This window comes from Salvelinus fontinalis, chromosome 18, assembly GCF_029448725.1.
Source record: "Salvelinus fontinalis isolate EN_2023a chromosome 18, ASM2944872v1, whole genome shotgun sequence".
Lineage (NCBI taxonomy): Eukaryota > Metazoa > Chordata > Actinopteri > Salmoniformes > Salmonidae > Salvelinus > Salvelinus fontinalis.
In genome coordinates this window covers 18,219,776-18,240,809 of record NC_074682.1, presented here as the reverse complement: position 1 = coordinate 18,240,809, position 21,034 = coordinate 18,219,776, and the positions used below count along the sequence as shown (strand labels likewise).

The 21,034-nt window shown below is 45.8% G+C and overlaps 1 protein-coding gene across 2 annotated transcripts in view; it reads right to left on the bottom strand.

Annotated features, from left to right (window-relative positions):
- The window catches only part of LOC129815104 (succinate--CoA ligase [GDP-forming] subunit beta, mitochondrial-like), a 150,392-nt gene extending 148,293 nt beyond the window's left edge, over nt 1–2,099 (bottom strand). Inside the window, exon 1 of one of the 2 annotated variants that reach the window (XM_055868474.1) lies at nt 1,970–2,099. In XM_055868474.1, the coding sequence (XP_055724449.1) occupies nt 1,970–2,086 (117 nt within the window). In that variant the 5' untranslated portion in view covers nt 2,087–2,099. The remainder of the gene's footprint in view (nt 1–1,969) is intronic. The other variant, XM_055868475.1, reaches the window with a different exon arrangement.
- Between the last annotated feature and the right edge of the window lie 18,935 nt (nt 2,100–21,034).

Sequence of the window (21,034 nt, the reverse complement as noted above, 5' to 3'; positions counted from 1 at the left end):
GTCAGCCATAATTATGAGCATATAAACAGTAAACACGTTAATTTACATATTAATACACAACTGTATCATTTTATTCATATTTGATATCAGTCCTTATTTACCTATGCCCGTCTTCAATTATAAAGGAAGCAGACAATGTTAATTAAAATGTATACATTTTATTATTATTTAAAAAGTCTTTGCAAATTTCAATACAAAATGAGTTTACCCTAACTGGGCAACTCAACTGGCTGTTTGAGATGTGTTATCCAATTTTAAGTCATGCAAATTATTTATTTATTTTTGGCCTATATTAGAGCTAAATACAAATGTTTCAGCCCAAACAAAATGTCTGATATGTACTTGTGTGCCAGTTAAAGGGTTTTTATTAGACAAAGTTTTTTTTTTTTTTCAATAATCATGTTTATATTTTTCAATATTCATGAATTAAATAGTTTACTCAGCGATTTGAAGTAAACAGCATAGTGGGTCAATTTCTGCAACAACTTAGAGCGTTGAAGCACGAGGCTCAACATCTCTGCTGTTTTGATGCCCTGGCTACCACACTGAACAGTTAAACGCCTGTGCACATGCGCAGATACTGTGTGTGTGTGGCTGTGAAGTGTTGCATCTCACTCATCTTAATATCTCCGGTGCTGCTCGTGGCAATGTCTAGCTTTAATTAATGTAAAAATAAATTAAAAAAAGTTATTCAAATCAAAATATGACTTATATTAGAGCAAGCGGTAAAGATTCATGACACCAATGTTTTCTTTGTAGCACCTACAGATGAAACACTGGAGTTTTAATGGAGTCCTGGTCAGACCAAAAATGTAATAAATATGCTAACTTTTATGAATTATTTCTCAATTATGCTTTTAGATACAAATGTCAAATATGTCAACCATCCAGCATGAAAATCTATTTTTGTCTGTGTTTCGTGAGGAATCGCTCATGCTTCTTTCAAAAACGTGTTCTTCACAACTACATAATACTGCTGTAGTACAGAGGACATAAGCTCCTCTAATTGTGTCAGTATATTTCATGGAGGTTTGGATACAGTAAACAAAGACATCCAGCCACATCCACTCCCAAGTTAATCTTTATCCCCAGGTGTCACTGACAAACTGCCACAACTGTGCAAACCCCAAAACATCTGCCATGATGCACAAAGTGCAAAACCATAGAATCTATTTAGCAACATTAAAACTTTATCTACATTAATTATAAAGTTTAAAGTGCAAATAGCACTGACCTTTGAACTATTACCACATCTTGAAAGCTGACTTTACTATTAAACACTTATGTAGGCATTTTAGTCAGTCAATTAGGGTCAAAGGTTGCATAGTGAATTACCACGGGAAAAACAGAGGTCAATCAATATCAGATTTTAGTTATATACACGACGCACCTTCATGACATTGTTTTTACATGATCAGCCTGGCAAAACAACTAGCTCAAAATGTTTCCACACAAATATACCTAAATATTTAGCAGCTATTCTGTTGTCAATGACACTTAATAATCAATTCAGCACTACAGTTTTACCATTGCACCAATAGCGATCCAGAACAATGACACAATATATAGTATCTATTCAAAACGGCATTTAAAACATTACCAAGCTGATTGGATAAAGGTACTTTATCTAGTGGCTCTAACATTGCACTACACAAGGACAGTTAAGACAAAAACGCATGCAGATGTTGTGATGGAAATCAAATATGCCAGTGCTGATGTCGTGTTCGAATAATAGTTGTCTTCTTTTGAAATGGTGTTTTATGAAATGTCATCACCGTTGGTAAGATAATGGACTGCACACGCTCATCAGCGAGCTGTTTCTCAACTTTGAGCCGTTTGTTTCTGGCTACAGCAGCCAGGCTGGCAAGCTCGAGACCTGTCGGTGACAATGACAGCGAATGCACTACACTGGAACCAGCCATTATAACATCAGAAGCATATTGTGAACATTTATAAATGATGTCGGTACCTTGAATTTGTCAAGAAACAAGTGCTTGGCGCTTGCTCCACGTAGTCCTCTCGCTACAATCTGGGATACGATGGATGCCGCCATGTTGACGCGGAAGAGAGCAATGTGAAAGACCATGTGCGCGCAATCTGACCAGTGATAGGAAGGCTGGCGGAAGAGGGCGTTGCAAAAATATTCAATGGAGAAGGGTCTGGGCGCGTTAGAGTGGTAAGGCTAAAGCAACCGACCGTAGAGGAAAGTTGAGGAGTTTAGTCGGGGAGGTGAAACTGCAACATCCGAAAATCAGACACTAATGTGGTTTTCCAACAGCAAGGCTCAGATCAACATGACAGGGTTGCCATTGTTTATAAAAGTTTTGCTTTATAATGTTGAAATAAACATATCTCCAATCCCCATATCACTCACAAACTGAAATCATGTGTGTATATTGTAGGCTACAATCTAGTGAGAGAGAGCCTCAAATATGACATTCATTTGTACTGTATGAATGGCAAATTGGTTCTTGTTTGAGTCATGTCTTTGGCAGGCGCCAGAACAAATCACTTGGATTGGCCTTTGATTTTCATAGGCAGCACGTTTTTTTCATGGGACCTCTTATGTTTGCATGCCACAGGAGGATGGTGGCACCTTAATTGGGGAGGACGGCCTCATGGTAATGGCCCTGAGCGGAATAGATGGAATGGTGTCAAATAAATGGCTTCCATGTGTTTGATGCCATTCCATTGGCTCCATTCCATTTGCTGTCCTCCCCTCAGCAGCATCCATGGGAGCAAACACTTTTTATGGGTGTTATAGTGAAGACCATAGGCAGCTCGTGAGTTTCAATTTGGGGAAGCTTACATTTTATCCTACCAAGACACACCTGTTAATTGAAATTCATTCCAGGTGACTACAGCATGAAGCTGGTTGCGGGTAAGGCAAGAGTGTGCAAAGCTGTCATCAAGGCAAATGGTTACTACATGATTCCATATGTGTTATTTAATAGTTTGATGTCTTCACTATTATTCTACAACGTGGAAAATAGTAAAAATAAAGAAAAACCCTTGAATGAGTAGGTGTGTCCAAACTTTTGACCAGTACTCTATATACAAACAAAACAACTAAAGAGTAATGTGTGTTTAGATTTCTTCAAGTTTTAATGTCACGTGCACAAGTACAGTGAAATGCCTTTCTTGCAAGCTGTAAACCAAATAATGCAATAATCAATGTCAATGTAATACTACATATAACATAGTGTAGCACAAAAACTAAAATGAGAAAAACAAGTGAAAGTAAGAAAGCATATTATAACAGGGTCAGTCAGTTCCAGTAGCATATTTACAATGTGCAGGGATACTGGAGTGATAAAGGTAGAAAATGCATGAATAAGGGTATATGATAAACGGAGTAGCAGCAGCATATATGATGATTGTATGTGAGTGGGTGTGAATGCAAGTGCATATTATGTGTGTGTGAGAAAATGATAGAGTGTGTTATTATGTTTGTTAGAGTGTGAGTGTGTGTGAGTGTGTAATGTCCTCTGTGTGTGAGAGTGTGATAGTGTGTGTGTGTGTGTGTGTGTGTGTGTGTGTGTGTGTGTGTGTGTGTGTGTGTGTGTGTGTGTGTGTGTGTGTGTGTGTGTGTGTGTGTGTGTGTGTGTGTGTGTGTGTGTGTGTGTGTGTGTGTGTGTGTGTGTGTGTGTCATTTTACAGTCCCTATTTTGCCGTGAGATGTTGTTTTATAAAACATTTGAAGGTCATTTTGCTGTTTGCTTGAGTAATTGGAGATGGGAGTTCCATGCGATCATGGCTCTGTATAATACTATGCATTGGTGTGAATTCGCTTTGGACTTGGGAACTGTGAAGAGATCCCTGGTAGTATGTCTTGTGGGGTATGTATGGATGTCTGAGCTGAATGTTATTTGATTATGCAGACAATCTGGAATTCTCATCACAGTAATATTTCTCATAAACGCTAAAAGAAAAGCAGTTAATCTCTTGTCAACCCTCAAACAGGAAAGACAGGCATGTTGTTGATGTTAGTTCTGTATGTGCAGATAAGAGCAAGGTGTGCTGCTCTGTTTTGAGCCAGCTTCAGCTTTGCTAGGTCTTTCTTTGCTGCACTTGACCATATTACCAGACAGTAATCAAGATGGGACAAGACCAGAGCCTGAACAACTAGTACAGTTGATTTTTGTGTCAAAATCATTGTATAACATACGTACCCCACACCATCTTCACAACAACTTTGTCAATATAACTTTACCTTGATAATTGACCATCCAATATTATACCTAGGAGTTCAGCTTCCTCAACTTGTTCAATGGTCACATCTTTTATGCACAACTCCAGTTGAGGTTTACGTCTTAGATGTATTTAAGACCAGTTTATTATTAATCCCCCATTCTGATAGTGACTGTAACTCCTTATTTATAATTTCAGTGAGCTCACTGGCTTTGGGTGCTGACATTTAGAGTGTGGAATCATCTGCATACATAGTCATTCTAGCTTTGTGTAAGACCAGTGGCAAATCATTTGTAAAAATAGAGAAGAGTAACAGCCCAAAACAAGCTTCCATTGACTAAAACTCTCTGGGTTCTATTGGATAAATAACTATCCAACCATGGCAGTTGATGGCAGTTGATGTAAAGCTATAGCAAGTGAGTTTTTTTATAACAATTTATGATCAATAACATAAAAGGTTGCACTGAAATCTAACAATAGAGCTCCAACTATCATCTTATTACCCATTTCTTGTAACCAATCATCAGTCATCTAGTCAGTGCAGTACAAGTTGAGTGTCCTCTATGTACATGCTGAAATTCAGTAGTTAACTTGTTCTCTGAAAAATAGCATTGGTTTTGGTCAAACACAATTCTCTCCATTAGTTTACTGAAAACAGGCAGCAAACTGATTGGGAAGCCGTTAGAAATTTTAGGCAGTGAAATTACTTCAGCTTCCTTCCACACCTGTGTTCACACATATTCCTTTAGATGCTACAATTCTCAATTCTTTCCCATCAAGGTTGTCTATACCTGGTGGCTTATCATTAAAAAAAAATTCTCTCCCACACTAACCTGACCAATTTCAAAACAGCAGTCCTTCTCTTTCATTATTAGATATTTTATACAAAAATATGAGGGTTTACTGTTCAATGTTCTCATTTCACTTCTGAGTTTTTCCACTTCACTAGTGAAATAGTCATTGAAGTGATTGGCAATATCGAAAGTGTTTGTTATAAATGACCCATCAACTTCAATGAACGGTGGAGATTAATTGGGTTTCCTGCCCATGATATAATTTAAGGCAGTACTGTAACGGCTGTTGAAGTCGTTCTCCTCCTCAGACGAGGAGGAGCATGGATCGGACCAACACGCAGCGAGGTATGTAGACATAATGAGATTTAATTATAATAACGAATACGAAAATACAAGACAAACTTCAAAACAACAAACGACGTCAACAGACCTGAACATGCAAACTAACATAAAACGAAGAACGCACGAACAGACTAAACAAACCGAAACAGTACCGTGTGGTGCACAAACACAGACACAGCAACAATCACCCACAAACAAACAGTGAGAACAGCCTACCTTAATATGGTTCTCAATCAGAGGAAACGTCAAACACCTGCCTCTAATTGAGAACCATATCAGGCAACACATTTAACCCAACATAGAAACACATAACATAGAATGCCCACCCCAGCTCACGCCCTGACCAACTAAACACATACAAAAACAACAGCAAACAGGTCAGGAACGTGACAAGTACAAAGTCTTTTTCCATTATGTTTTATGTCATTTATCTCAATAGCCTCGGTTTTTCTAATGACTGCCTTGCCTGGTTCACCAACTACTTTGCAGACAGAGTTCAGTGTGTCAAATCGGAGGGCATGTTGTCCGGTCCTCTGGCAGTCTCTATGGGGGTACCACAGGGTTCAATTCTCGGGCCGACTCTTTTCTCTGTATACATCAATGATGTTGCTCTTGCTGCGGGCGATTCCCTGATCCACCTCTACGCAGACGACACCATTCTGTATACTTCCGGCCCTTCCCTGGACACTGTGCTATCTAACCTCCAAACGAGCTTCAATGCCATACAATACTCCTTCCGTGGCCTCCAACTGCTCTTAAACGCTAGTAAAACCAAATGCATGCTTTTCAACCGTTCACTGCCTGCACCCGCACGCCCGACTAGCATCACCACCCTGGACGGTTCCGACCTAGAATATGTGGACATCTATAAGTACCTAGGTGTCTGGCTAGACTGCAAACTCTCCTTCCAGACTCATATCAAACATCTCCAATCCAAAATCAAATCTAGAGTCGGCTTTCTATTCCGCAACAAAGCCTCCTTCACTCACGCCGCCAAACTTACCCTAGTAAAACTGACTATCCTACCGATCCTCGACTTCGGCGATGTCATCTACAAAATAGCTTCCAATACTCTACTCAGCAAACTGGATGCAGTTTATCACAGTGCCATCCGTTTTGTTACTAAAGCACCTTATACGACCCACCACTGCGGCCTGTATGCCCTAGTCGGCTGGCCCTCGCTACATGTTCGTCGTCAGACCCACTGGCTCCAGGTCATCTACAAGGCTATATTAGGTAAAGTGCCGCCTTATCTCAGTTCACTGGTCACGATGGCTACACCCACCCGTAGCACGCGCTCCAGCAGGTGTATCTCACTGATCATCCCTAAAGCCAAAACCTCATTTGGACGCCTTTCCTTCCAGTTCTCTGCTGCCTGCGACTGGAACGAATTGCAAAAATCTCTGAAGTTGGAGACTTTTATCTCCCTCAACAACTTTAAAAATCTGCTATCCGAGCAGCTAACCGATCGCTGCAGCTGTACGTAGTCCATCTGTAAACTACCCACCCAATTCACCTACCTCACCCCCATACTGCTTTTATTTATTTACTTTTCTGCTCTTTTGCACACCAGTATCTCTCCTTGCACATGATCATCTGATGATTTATCACTCCAGTGTTAATCTGCTAAATTGTAATTATTCGATTTATTGCCTACCTCATGCCTTTTGCACACATTGTATATAGATTCTCTTTTTTCTACCATGTTATTGACTTGTTTATTGTTTACTCCATGTGTAACTCTGTGTTGTTGTCTGTTCACACTGCTATGCTTTATCTTGGCCAGGTCGCAGTTGCAAATGAGAACTTGTTCTCAACTAGCCTACCTGGTTAAATAAAGGTGAAATAAAAAATAAAAATAAATGTATCTTGTTTTGTTAATATAATTTCTTCTTTTGTTAATTTTAGTCATTAAATGTCTCAATTTACAGTATGTCAACCAATCAGCTGAGCAGCCTGACTTGTTAAACACTTTTTTAATTTATCATCAACGCCCATGGTGAAGAGCAACTGCAGAAACTTGCAGTCGACTGCAGTCAAAACTTCACGACCTTTGATCACATGATTTTTGTAAAGTTCATGCAGTCGACATGTAGGCGCAAGTCAGACATTGTTTATCCCCATAATGGAACAAACTTTGAAAGGCGCTTGACAAAAGGGATCCACTCGTACGTGCCCTCTGACTGACACAGAACCCAAACCGGCTGTGCGTGTGCGCCATCGTGCATAAATGTATTTCGTCCCCCCACACCAAACGCGATCACGACACGCAGGTTAAAATATCAAAACAAACTCTGAACCAATTACATTAATTTCGGGACAGGTTTAAAAGCATTAAACATGTATGGCAATTTAGCTAGCTCGCTTGCACATGCTAGCTAATTTGTCCCATTTAGCTAGCTTGCTGTTGCTAGCTAATTTGTCCTGGGATATAAACATTGAGTTGTTATTTTACCTGAAATGCACAAGGTCCTCTACTCCAACAATCAATCCACACATAAAACGGTCAACTGAATCGTTTCTAGTCAGCTCTCCTCCTTCCAGGCTTTTTCATCTTTGAATTTATATGGTGATTGGCATCTAAACTTTCATAGTAATACCACGTCGACCGGCAAAACAGTTTGTCTTTCAATCACCCACGTGGGTATAACCAATGAGGAGATGGAACGTGGGTACCTGCTTCTATAAACCAATGAGGAGATGGGAGAGGCAGGACTTGCAGCGCGATCTGCATCAGAAATAGGAATGACTTCTATTTTAGCCCTTGGCAATGCAGACGCTCGTTGGCGCGCACGAGCAGTGTGGGTGCAATAATTGAATAACATTGATTTCTACATTTATTTTGCAATGCTCGCGCACGTGACGTGTCCTGTCTGGTCAGCATGTCACTCCTGTCCAGGGAAACTCCAGGGAAGAACCGCTCAGGGAAACCAAGCTCCCTTTTGCTTCTCTTTCTATTGGCTCCTGGCTACTTCCTTGTTCTACAGTAGCATTGTAGCTAAGCCTAACCTTAACCCTTTTTCTAACCTGCTACAGTATGTAAACAAACCATCTGTGGCGACTAATGCCACGTTCACGTGCTAGTCGGAACCGGAACTTAGAAACTCAGACATTTTTTACTTGCTAACTGGTTGAATGTGGCACGTTTATAACTACAACCGGTTAGCAAGTCGGAAATGTGAGAGTTTCCTAGTTCAAGTCGGTGACCATCATTGGAAGTGTGCTGATTATGGTTATAAAAATGTTGACTGCAGGAATTTGACAAAAATCATGTGATCAAAGGTCATGCAGTTTTTTATGAAGTTGCCTTCAAGTTGCTGCAGATTCTTCTAACCAACTGCACCATACAGCCATTACCTGCATAGTTGGAGGTACTATTTATTAACCAATCATTAGGGTGTTTTTATTTGACTCACGCGAACGTGGCATGTAGCAGATCATTGTACCTTACTAGTCGTTATTAGATATATAAAACAATATGAAATATGCAAATAGAGCATATTTGGCTAGGTCTTTATGTGACAAAGTAACGTATCTCATGCCAATGGTATTTTATTTAGCCAACTACAAGGTGATCAGTGGGTGGCTGTCGACTTGAATAGGCCAACAAATTGATCCATAAAAATTATAAAAGTAGAATGTAAAGTTATGTCTTGTAAATGATCAGCAAGAATGCCTCACAACACAGATCTCCTCGTATGAATGGACAGGCAGGTAGAAATGTAGTATCCTATCCCGAAACAACCTGGTAGAAATACTAGTTGCTGGTAACCAACCTGGATTGGGTCATACCAACTCACTTCTACACTCTAAAATAGCCTACATACTAGTTGCTAGGAAACTACCAACCTGGATTAGGTCATACCAACTTACTTCTACACTCTAAAATAGCCTACATAGTATAAATTACAGTCGTTCATAGAACTCCTCATCTCAAAATAATAAAGACCACATACATTTAGTCAAAATAACAAACAGAGAGAAGCTGAACCCCTGCGCCAAACTGGGTATGAACCATAGAGATAGATAGAGATCTCATGTCTGTATCTGTGCCATTATGGAGGCTATGACGGCATGGGCAGCACCATTGAGGATCCATTTTAATATATTATTTTGTGTTTGAAAAAAGTGTAACGCTAATATAGGTGATTCATTTCATCTTGCAGTGCTATTGTCCTGAACCATATATTGTGTGTCATTAATCTATTGTGGCCACTAGATGGCAGTGATATAGGATATAGCTTAAACGCACGAGGTGTCTAAAAATAGACCTCCATCCTATGCTATCTTGCTACCGATAGCCATCTACCCGGCCAGCTGTCTGGATCGCCGTGACCCCAACCAACCTCTACTCACTGGACCCTTATTGATCACTCGATTAAGCATGCCTCTCCTTAATGTAAATATGCCTTGTCCACTGCTGTTCTGGTTAGTGTTTATTGGCTTATTTCACTGTAGGGCCTCTAGCCCTGCTCACTATACCATATCCAACCTTTCATTTCCACCACCCACATATGCGATGACATCACCTGGTTTCAATGATGTTTCTAGAGACAATATCTCTCTCATCATCACTCAATACCTAGGTTTACCTCCACTGTTTTCACATCCTACCATACCTTTGTCTGTACATTATTCCTTGAAGCTATTTTATCGCCCCCAGAAACGTCCTTTTACTCTCTGTTCTAGATGCTCTAGACGACCAATTCTCATAGCTTTTAGCCGTACCCTTATCCTACTCCTCCTCTGTTCCTCTGGTGATGTAGAGGTGAATCCAGGCCCTGCAGTACCTAGCTCCACTCCTATTCCCCAGGCGCTCTCTTTTGATGACTTCTGTAACCGTAATAGCCTTGGTTTCATGCATGTTAACATTAGAAGCCTCCTCCCTAAGTTTGTTTTGTTCTCTGCTTTAGCTCACTCTGCCAACCCGGATGTTTTAGCCGTGTCTGAATCCTGGCTTAGAAAGACCACCAAAAATTCTGACATTTTCATCCCCAACTACAAGATTTTCAGACAAGATAGAACGGCCAAAGGGGGCGGTGTTGCAATCTACTGCAAAGATTGCCTGCAGAGTTCTGTTTTACTATCCAGGTCTGTTCCCAAACAATTTGAACTTCTACTTTTAAAAATCCACCTCTCTAAAAACAAGTCTCTCACCGTTGCCGCCTGCTATAGACCACCCTCTGCCCCCAGCTGTGCTCTGGACACCATATGTGAACTGATTGCCCCCCATCTATCTTCAGAGCTTGTGCTGCTAGGCGACCTAAATTGGAACATGCTTAACACCCCAGCCATCCTACAATCTAAGCTTGATGCCCTCGATCTCACACAAATTATCAATGAACCTACCAGGTACCACCCCAATTCCGTAAACAAGGGCACCCTCATAGATATCATCCTAACCAACTTGCCCTCCAAATACACCTCTTCTGTTTTCAACCAAGATCTCAGCGATCACTGCCTCATTGCCTGCATCCGTAATGGGTCAGCGGTCAAACGACCTCCACTCATCACTATCAAACGCTCCCTGAAACACTTCAGCGAGCAGGCCTTTCTGATCGACCTGGCCGATGTATCCTGGAAGGATATTGATCTCATCCCGTCAGTAGAGGATGCCTGGATATTTTTTAAAAATGCCTTCCTCACCATCTTGAATAAGCATGCCCCATTCAAGAAATTTAGAACCAGGAACAGATATAGCCCTTGGTTCTCTCCTGACCTGACTGCCCTTAACCAACAGAAAAACATCCTATGGCGTTCTGCATTAGCATCGAACAGCCCCCGTTATATGCAACTTTTCAGGGAAGCTAGAAACCAATATACACAGGCAGTTAGAAAAGCCAAGGCTAGCTTTTTCAAGCAGAAATTTGCTTCCTGCAACACAAATTCAAAAAAGTTCTGGGACACTGTAAAGTCCATGGAGAATAAGAACACCTCCTCCCAGCTTCCAACTGCACTGAAGATAGGAAACACTGTCACCACCGACAAATCCACTATAATTGAGAATTTCAATAAGCATTTTTCTACGGCTGGCCATGCTTTCCACCTGCCTGCCCCTACCCCGGTCAACAGCACTGCCCTCCCCTCTGCTACTCGCCCAAGCCTTCCCCATTTCTCTTTCTCCCAAATACAGTCAGCTGATGTTCTGAAAGAGCTGCAAAATCTGGACCCTTACAAATCAGCCGGGCTAGATAATCTGGACCCTTTCTTTCTAAAACTATCTGCTGAAATTGTTGCCACCCCTATTACTAGCCTTTTCAACCTCTCTTTTGTGTCGTCTGAGATTCCCAAAGATTGGAAAACAGCTGCGGTCATCCCCCTCTTCAAAGGGAGGGACACTCTTGACCCTAACAGCTACAGACCTATATCTATCCTACCCTGCCTTTCTAAGGTCTTCGAAAGCCAAGTCAACAAACAGATTACCAACCATTTCGAATCCCACCATACCTTCTCCACTATGCGATCTGGTTTCAGAGCTGGCCATGGGTGCACCTCAGCCACGCTCAAGGTCATAAACGATATCTTAACCGCCATCGATAGGAAACAATACTGTGCAGCCGTATTCATTGACCTGGCCAAGGCTTTTGACTCTGTCAATCACCACATCCTCATCGGCAGACTCGACAGCCTTGGTTTCTCTAATGATTGCCTCGCCTGGTTCACCAACTACTTCTCTGATCGAGTTCAGTGTGTCAAATCGGAGGGTCTGTTGTCCGGGCCTCTGGCAGTCTCTATGGGGGTGCCACAGGGTTCAATTCTTGGACCGACTCTCTTCTCTGTATACATCAATGATGTCGCTCTTGCTGCTGGTGATTCTCTGATCCATCTCTACGCAGACGACACTATTCTGTATACTTCTGGCCCTTCTTTTGACACTGTGTTAACAACCCTCCAGGCGAGCTTCAATGCCATACAACTCTCCTTCCGTGGCCTCCATTTGCTCTTAAATACAAGTAAAACTAAATGCATGCTCTTCAACCGATCGCTGCCTGCACCTGCCCGCCTGTCCAACATCACTACTCTGGACGGCTCTGACTTAGAATATGTGGACAACTACAAATACCTAGGTGTCTGGTTAGACTGTAAACTCTCCTTCCAGACTCACATCAAACATCTCCAATCCAAAGTTAAATCTAGAATTGGCTTCCTATTCCGCAACAAAGCATCCTTCACTCATGCTGCCAAACATACCCTTGTAAAACTGACCATCCTACCAATCCTCGACTTCGGTGATGTCATTTACAAAATAGCCTCCAAAACCCTACTCAATAAATTGGATGCAGTCTATCACAGTGCCATCCGTTTTGTCACCAAAGCCCCATATACTACCCACCACTGCGACCTGTACACTCTCGTTGGCTGGCCCTCGCTTCATACTCGTCGTCAAACCCACTGGCTCCAGGTCATCTACAAGACCCTGCTAGGTAAAGTCCCCCCTTATCTCAGCTCGCTGGTCACCATAGCAGCACCTACCTGTAGCACGCGCTCCAGCAGGTATATCTCTCTGGTCACCCCCAAAACCAATTCTTCCTTTGGCCGCCTCTCCTTCCAGTTCTCTGCTGCCAATGACTGGAACGAACTACAAAAATCTCTGAAACTGGAAACACTTATCTCCCTCACTAGCTTTAAGCACCAGCTGTCAGAGCAGCTCATAGATTACTGCACCTGTACATAGCCCATCTATAATTTAGCCCAAACAACTACCTCTTTACCTACTGTATTTATTTATTTATTTATTTTGCTCCTTTGTACCCCATTATTTCTATCTCTACTTTTTTCTATCTCTACTATCTCTACTTTTTTAACTTTTTTTTTACTTGCTATATTGTATTTACTTCGCCACCATGGCCTTTTTATATTTTTATTTATTTATATATATTGTAATGACCTGACTAGATCATAAAAGAACAACTGTCCAGACAGAGGATTGAGTTTACGAATGGACGGTTTATTAAACCAACTTTACACAGGCTACTGTTTGGCCGTAGCCCACGCCAAATAAATGAAAGATAGCCCACAAGCCAATCGTGACCTTCTCTTGTGAAGCCCAGACGTAAGAGAGAGAACAAAGGCAAAACCTGGTCTTAACTTCCAATGCTCCATCCCCCTGCCCAACCCCCCTCCACGCCACTCCGCCAACCACCAGGATGCCCGGCATCAGAACATTCCAGGCATTCCCGTGATTGGCAGATAGCAGGTTGACTGACATGTCGGACCCCGCGAACACAACCACCTACTAGCCTAACACATAACACACAGCTGTCTGTGCGGGTCGCTACACAGCCCCCCCACCACAAAGTCCCTCGTCCCCGAGGGAACAAACAAAGTCTCTGAAGCGACCCGGAGGTCTCCTTTGCCTGCGTGGCCGTGATGGTCGCAGAGTGCCCCTCTGGGAACCAGGGGATGAAGGCAGGGATATGGGGGACAAGGAAGCGGGAACGGGTAATACAGTCCGTGGCTCTGGGGAACCACGCGGTGACACAGGAGGGGAGACAGGGGGAGTGGGCTGTCTGGAGCCTTGTCTGCGGCACCTGGGGGTGGGTGCCTGGAGAATGGCATTGCCAGAGAGGGGAATTGTGGGGGTTCCTGGGGTTTGGGGAGAAGAGGCCCCTCTGTATGGGGCTAACCTGTCCCGGTGCAGTGCCACCTTTCTCCCCCTGGGAGGAAGCTGCACCCGGTAAACAACCTCCCCTACCCTCTCCAGGACACTGCAGGGTCCCACCCAGTGACTGTCCAACTTGGGGCATCTGCCTTTTTTCCTTAGCGGGCTGTAGACCCAGACCAGCTCCCCAGCCACAAAGTGCCTTCCCCGGGTGTGCACGTCATAGTTCCTCTTCTGCCTCACACCTGCATTCACCAGCTGCTCTCTGGCGAAGGTGTGGGCTGTCTCCAGGCGGTCCTGGAGTCTCCGGGCATACTCCGGCCCCGGGGGAACATGAGGGCTATCCAGGGGCCGACCAAATGCCATCTCCGCAGGGGTGCGGATCTCTCTCCCCAGCATGAGGAGGGCAGGCGTGCAGGAGGTGGAGTCTTGGACAGCGGAGCGGCATGCCATGAGGACCATAGGCAGGTGCTTGTCCCAGTCACGCTGGTGTTTGGAAGAGACGATGGCCAGCTGCTGTCCAAGCGTTTTATTGAAGCGCTCTACAAGGCCATCACTTTGAGGATGGAGAGGAGTAGTGCGGGTCTTGTGCATACCCAGCCTCTCACACATGGTGGCGAACACACGAGACTCAAAGTTTCTGCCCTGGTCGCTGTGGATGGACTCTGCAGCTCCAAACCTGCTGAACATCCCCGCTGTCAGGGCGTCGACGATGGTCTCTGCCTCCTGGTCAGGCAGAGCATAGGCCTCGGGCCATTTTGTGAAATAGTCCATGGCCGTGAGCACCCAGCGGTTTCCACTGTCTGTGGTGGGGAACGGCCCAACTACATCCACTCCCACCCTCTCCATGGGAGCCCCCACTGGGAACTGTTGGAGCTGAGCATGAGAGCGGCCTGGGGGGCCCTTTCTCGCTGTGCAGTTGTCACAGCGGCGACAAAAGTCCTCCACATCCCTCTTGTGCTGCCCCCAGTAGAAGCCCTGACGGAGACGGCGCAGTGTTTTTGTGACCCCAAAGTGTCCAGTCCCCACCCCGCCATGAGTACTCTGGAGCACAGCCTCCCGCAATGCTTTTGGGACCACCACCTGCCACCTCTCCTCTCCCGTAGCTGACTCCTTCCATGCCCGCTGTAGCACGCCATCAGCCAGCCGCAGTCTCTCAAACTTTGACCACAACCCTTTGGTCGCGAGTGAGAGCGCTGTCACCTCTTCCCATGGTGGCCTCACCTGCGCCTCTACCCACTGTAGCACTGGCTGTAGGTCTGTGTCCCGTCCCTGCTGCTGCCGCCATTCAGCCATGTCGACAGTCTGCAGCTCACAGCAGACAGGCCCGCTCGCCCGACACACTGTGGCACAGACCCCCTCTGCACACAGCTCTCTCTCCCGTCCCTCTCTCCGTTCACAGTGGCGGCAGCCGTCTGCAGTACAGGGCCGACGGGACATGGCGTCGGCGTTGGAGTGGCGTGCCCCTGCCCTGTGCACCACCGTGAAGTCATACGGCTGAAGCTCCTCCAACCAGCGTGCCACCTGGCCCTCTGGCTCTCTGAAAGACATGAGCCACTGGAGAGCAGAGTGGTCAGTCCTTACAGTAAAGGGCAGACCACCCAGGTAGTACTTGAAGTGTTTGACGGAAGCCACAACAGCCAAGAGCTCCCGCCGGGTGACACAGTAGCGGCGCTCATGTTTGTCAAATGTTTTGCTGAAGTACGCCACCACTGTCTCCCCCGCTGGCCCCACCTGGGCCAGCACCCCACCCATGCCCACATTGCTCGCGTCTGTGTCCAGGATAAAGGGCAAGGTGAGGTCAGGGGGGGCGAGCACTGGGGCCTCGATCAGTGCACGTTTGAGGGTGTTGAACGCCTCCTCACACTCCACTGTCCAAGTGAAAGCTTTGTCCTTCGGCAGCAGGCGGTTCAGTGGAGCAGCAACGCTTGAGAAGCCCCGTACAAACCTCCTGTAGTACGAGGCCAGGCCCAGGAAGCTCTTCAGCTGACGCTGGTCGGTGGGGGTGGGCCAGTCTCTGACAGCCCCTACCTTGTCCTCCATGGTGCTGATCCCCTCCTTCCCCACTCGGTGGCCCAAGAAGGACACCTCTCTCCTCATGAAGTGGCACTTCTCGGGGTGGAGCTTCAGACCTGCGGCAGCCACCCTCTCCAGCACACGCCGTAGCGCCCCCAGGGCTGACTGGAAGGAGCTGCCATGGGCCAGGATGTCATCGAGGTATACCAGACACTGCTGTCTGGGGATGCCATCCAGCACCCTGTCCATCAAACGCTCAAAAGTAGCTGGAGCGTTGCACAGGCCAAAGCACAGGACCTTGAACTGCCAGTGTCCTCTGTTAGTGGAGAATGCAGTTTTGGCTCTGGCCTCTGGGGAGAGGGGCACCTGCCAGTAGCCACTGCGGAGGTCTAGTGAGGAGAACCAGGAGGACCCCCTAACCAGGTCCAGCGACTCATCGATACGTGGTATGGGGTATGAGTCCTTCCTGGTTACCTCATTCAGCCGCCTGTAGTCCGCACAGAACCTCAGCTTGCCCCCCTTCTTCGGAACCATGACGACTGGCGCCGCCCAGGGGCTGTCTGAGGGCTCAATGAAGTCTGCCCGCTGCATCTCCAACACAGCCTTGTCTGCCGCCTCCTGGCGTGCCAGCGGGATACGGCGGGGACGCATCTTGATGGGCCGAGCATCACCTGTGTCGATCTCATGCTGCACCAGATGAGTCTGACCCACCTCTTCCTCACTCAGCGCAAAGCTGTCTCTGAATTCAAACAGCAACTGCCACAACCGTTCCTGCTGCTCGGGGTCAAGACCAACACAGTTCCTCCCCCATATCTCCCTCACTGCAGACAGTGTCCCCTCCTCTCCCATCTGGGGTAGCTGGGCTGGGGGGGCGCGGCCTGGGCTCACAGAGGGCTGTGTCATGGAGGTAGCTGGGGGAATGTAACACACCGCAGTAGGTGACAGGGGGGCTGGGGAAAAGTCACACACAGCTGTGGGGGAGGGGGGGCAGCCATGAGTCTCTGCTGCTTTAACTGTTGGAGTAAAGGGTTTGTTGGGTTGAGTGAATGTGACATTAGGGGGGGCCATGGTGACTTCCGGCCCTCCCTGGAAGCTCAGTGTGCCCCTATTTAGGTCTAACTGGCAGCCTGTGCTCCTAAGAAAGTCCAACCCCAGGATACAAGGGTCCTGCACAGCCGCCACCCACACAGGATGACGCACAGTCCTGCCCCCTACTGTCAGAGTCATTATTCCCTTCCCTTTCATGGGTGCCAGCTCACCTGTGACTGTGCGGAGCTGCACAGTTGTAGGCTCACACTGAGTCCAACCTGGCACAATATCTGGCCTCACCAGGGTTACTGTGGACCCAGTGTCCACCAGGGCGGAGCAGGGCACACCCTCCACAGTGACAGGGACATGACAAAAGTCCCCAACACAGGTCCGGCCCACCACAACAACAGGCTCCATCCGCTTGCTCTCGTCTGCTTCTGGGGGAAGTGGAGCCTTGCTTCCCCGTCTGTGCCGGTGGGCTCCTCCTGAAGATGATGGTGGTTGGGATAGAAAGCCAGGGGTCCGCACTACCCGGTCTATGCGGACCCCGAGCCGTTTCCCTGAGCTCTGGGGGACATGGGGCAATTTCGGCGCAGATGGCCTGGCTGGCCACAACCCCAGCAGACCCTGGGACCAGGGTGTGTGTTTTGTGCCGCCTGTAGCGACACAGCACGAATGAGTTCTGTCATTTCAGCCACCCATGCAGGCTTTTCCGGCTCCGGGCTGCTCTGCCCCCCAGCTCGCACAGAGGGTGTGTCTCCCTGCACCCCCACCAAAGCCCCAGCTGAAGTCCCAGCCCACACCAGCTCCCTCTCCAAAGCCATCTCCAAGGCTATCTGCAATGACTCAGGATGAGCCAGCTGGGTCTGTATGCGCAGCTCCGTAGGAGAGAGCCTGTATGCTAGCTCGCTCTGCACGGAGGGGGGCATGTGAGCATATGCCCGCCGAGAGAGGCTCTCAATGTCATTAGCTAACACCCGTAGAGGCTCTCCTGGCTGCCTGCGTCTATTACTCAGTTCGGAGTGCAGTAGCCCGGGCTGTACACACATTCCATAGCGCCTCCTCAGTGCTCCCACTAAAGCGCCATAATCATGTCTGTCCTCGGGGCTAATCAATATCAAACAGGACAGAGCTTCATCCGTGAGGCATAAAGCCAACTGCAGTGCCCTTTCTTCATCTGACCACCCCCTAAAATGAGCTAACAGTTCAAACTGAGCATGAAAAGCTTCCCAATCCGCCTTACCGGAATACTTCGGGGTCTTAACAGATACGGACGCAGCCGGGAACTGGGCGCCGCCATGTTTGTTTACATCCTGAGCCCCAGATTCCTCGTCCCGCCGCGTCGACGTCACCACTTCGGCCCGCCCACCAGAATCCGCGCGAAACACAGTCGACGCGGCGCTCATGCCCGCTTCAGCCGCCATCACTCTAGCGTCCTCCCTCAAGCGGCCTCTGCGCTCCGACGCCCTGGCGATCTCCTCAGCCAAAACCTCCGACGTCCATTCACACGTATCTCCTTGGCCATAATCGTCCCCTACCTCCACCTTCACTTTCGGATTCCCTCGAAGCATTTTCAACCCCCGTTCTCACCTACGGTAGCTAGCCACAGAAGTCAGCTAGCTAGCTGGCTAACTTTTATCAACGTTTTTACTTCTGACACCAATGTAATGACCTGACTAGATCATAAAAGAACAACTGTCCAGACAGAGGATTGAGTTTACGAATGGACGGTTTATTAAACCAACTTTACACAGGCTACTGTTTGGCCGTAGCCCACGCCAAATAAATGAAAGATAGCCCACAAGCCAATCGTGACCTTCTCTTGTGAAGCCCAGACGTAAGAGAGAGAACAAAGGCAAAACCTGGTCTTAACTTCCAATGCTTCATCCCCCTGCCCAACCCCCCTCCACGCCACTCCGCCAACCACCAGGATGCCCGGCATCAGAACATTCCAGGCATTCCCGTGATTGGCAGATAGCAGGTTGACTGACATGTCGGACCCCGCGAACACAACCACCTACTAGCCTAACACATAACACACAGCTGTCTGTGCGGGTCGCTACAATATATTTTGTTTGCCTTCACCTCCCTTATCTCACCTCACTTGCTCATATTGTATATAGACTTATTTTTCACTGTATTATTGACTGTATGTTTGTTTTACTCCATGTGTAACTATGTGTTGTTGTATGTGTCGAACCGCTTTGCTTTATCTTGGCCAGGTCGCAATTGTAAATGAGAACGTGTTCTCAATTTGCCTACCTGGTTAAATAAAGGTGAAATAAAAATAAATTTAAAAAAAGCCATTTACAAACCAAATTTGAAGAAGAAAACAATGCACTGATCATTTGCTGATCTCTCCCAACCCATAGGAATCCCCACCCAGTTGACACCTTTAAAATGGTAGAAGCCCTCAATGGCAATGTCCATGTTGAATGGTATGAACAGAGAGGGAGATTTGGTGACAACTGCGAACTCCAAAAAAATGAGCTCATGCTGTGTTCACGTGCTATCGGAGTTATCGGAAGTTCACTTGAGCGACACTCCAATTTGTAATTACAAGTGGGAAACTCAAGAGAAAAATGTTGTTGCCTGAGTTGCCGAGTTGTGATGTTTCACCAATGACCTTTTACCTTTTCAACCAAAAGATGACAAGAAATCTATTTTTGACAACAACAATATGGGTAATGTAGCTAGTTCGACCATATTGTCAATGTTAAGCAAGCTATCTAACTTTATTATAACCTGTCGAGGACAGAGGGCGCTGTTTTCACTCTGGGGGAAAATCGTGCCCAATTTAAACGGCCTCGTACTCAATTCTTGCTCGTACAATATGCATATTATTATTACTATTGGATAGAAAACACTCTCTAGTTTCTAAAACCGTTTGAATTATATCTGTGAGTAAAACAGAACTCCTTTTGCAGCAAACTTCCTGACAGGAAGTGGAAAATCTGAAATCGATGCACTGTTCTAGGGCCTGCCTATTAAAGTCCTTGATATTTATTAGTTTAGATGCACTTCATACGTCTTCCACTAGATGTCGACAAGCAGTGAGAGAAGAAATTGAGTGTGTAACTTGATCTGGGGTCGAATAATAGCTCTAGGCATGACGTGTCACCAGTTTCCTGTTTTCTGGAGAGCGCGAGAAGGGACTTGGATTTGCCTTCTGATAAGCTGTCGTTATGGACGACTAATATCTCCGGCTCTGATTTTATTTGATACATGTGACAATATCATCGTAAAGTATGTTTTTTAAATATAGTTTAATCAGATTATTGAAATTTTGCCGTGTTCCGTTCTCTGAGTTTGTTGACGATGGAGAGATTCGCGCCACTTGGCAAGTGTGCTTGCTAAATCGAGAGGGAAAAAGGCCGTTCCAAAACCAAACAACGATTGTTCTGGACAAAGGACCCCGTGTACAACATTCTGATGGAAGATCAGCAAAAGTAGGACCCATTTTATGATGTTATTTCATATATCTGTTGTGAACTAGTAGTTTGCGGCCAGGTTTTGGGCTCGCTCTCGCCATAACGTAAACTGCATATCGTAATGAAGTTATTTTTAGAATTCTAACACGGCGATTGCATTAAGAACTAGTGTATCTATCATTTCCTAAACAACATGTATTTTTTAGTTATGTTTATGAATAGTTATTGGTCAGAATATGTGTGTCAGAAAAAGTGCCAGAAAAATATCCGGACGTTGTGGGAAAAAGATGCTATGTTAGCACAATGTATAACCACTGATTTCAGCTCTAAATATGCACATTTTCAAACAAAACATAAGTGTATGTATAACCTGATGTTATATGTAGTCAAAAATTATATATCTTTTGTTGGTTTATTCGCTATCGCTAACGTGCCTATTGCTATCACTAACGTGCCTTGATGAATGAATGCGGTAGTGTGGTAGGCTATTGTAGTAAGCTAATATAATGCTATATTGTGTTTTCGCTGTAAAACACTTAAAAAATCAGAAATATTGGCTGGATTCACAAGATGTTTGTCTTTCATTTGCTGTACACCATCGATTTTTCAGAAATGTTTTATGATGAGTA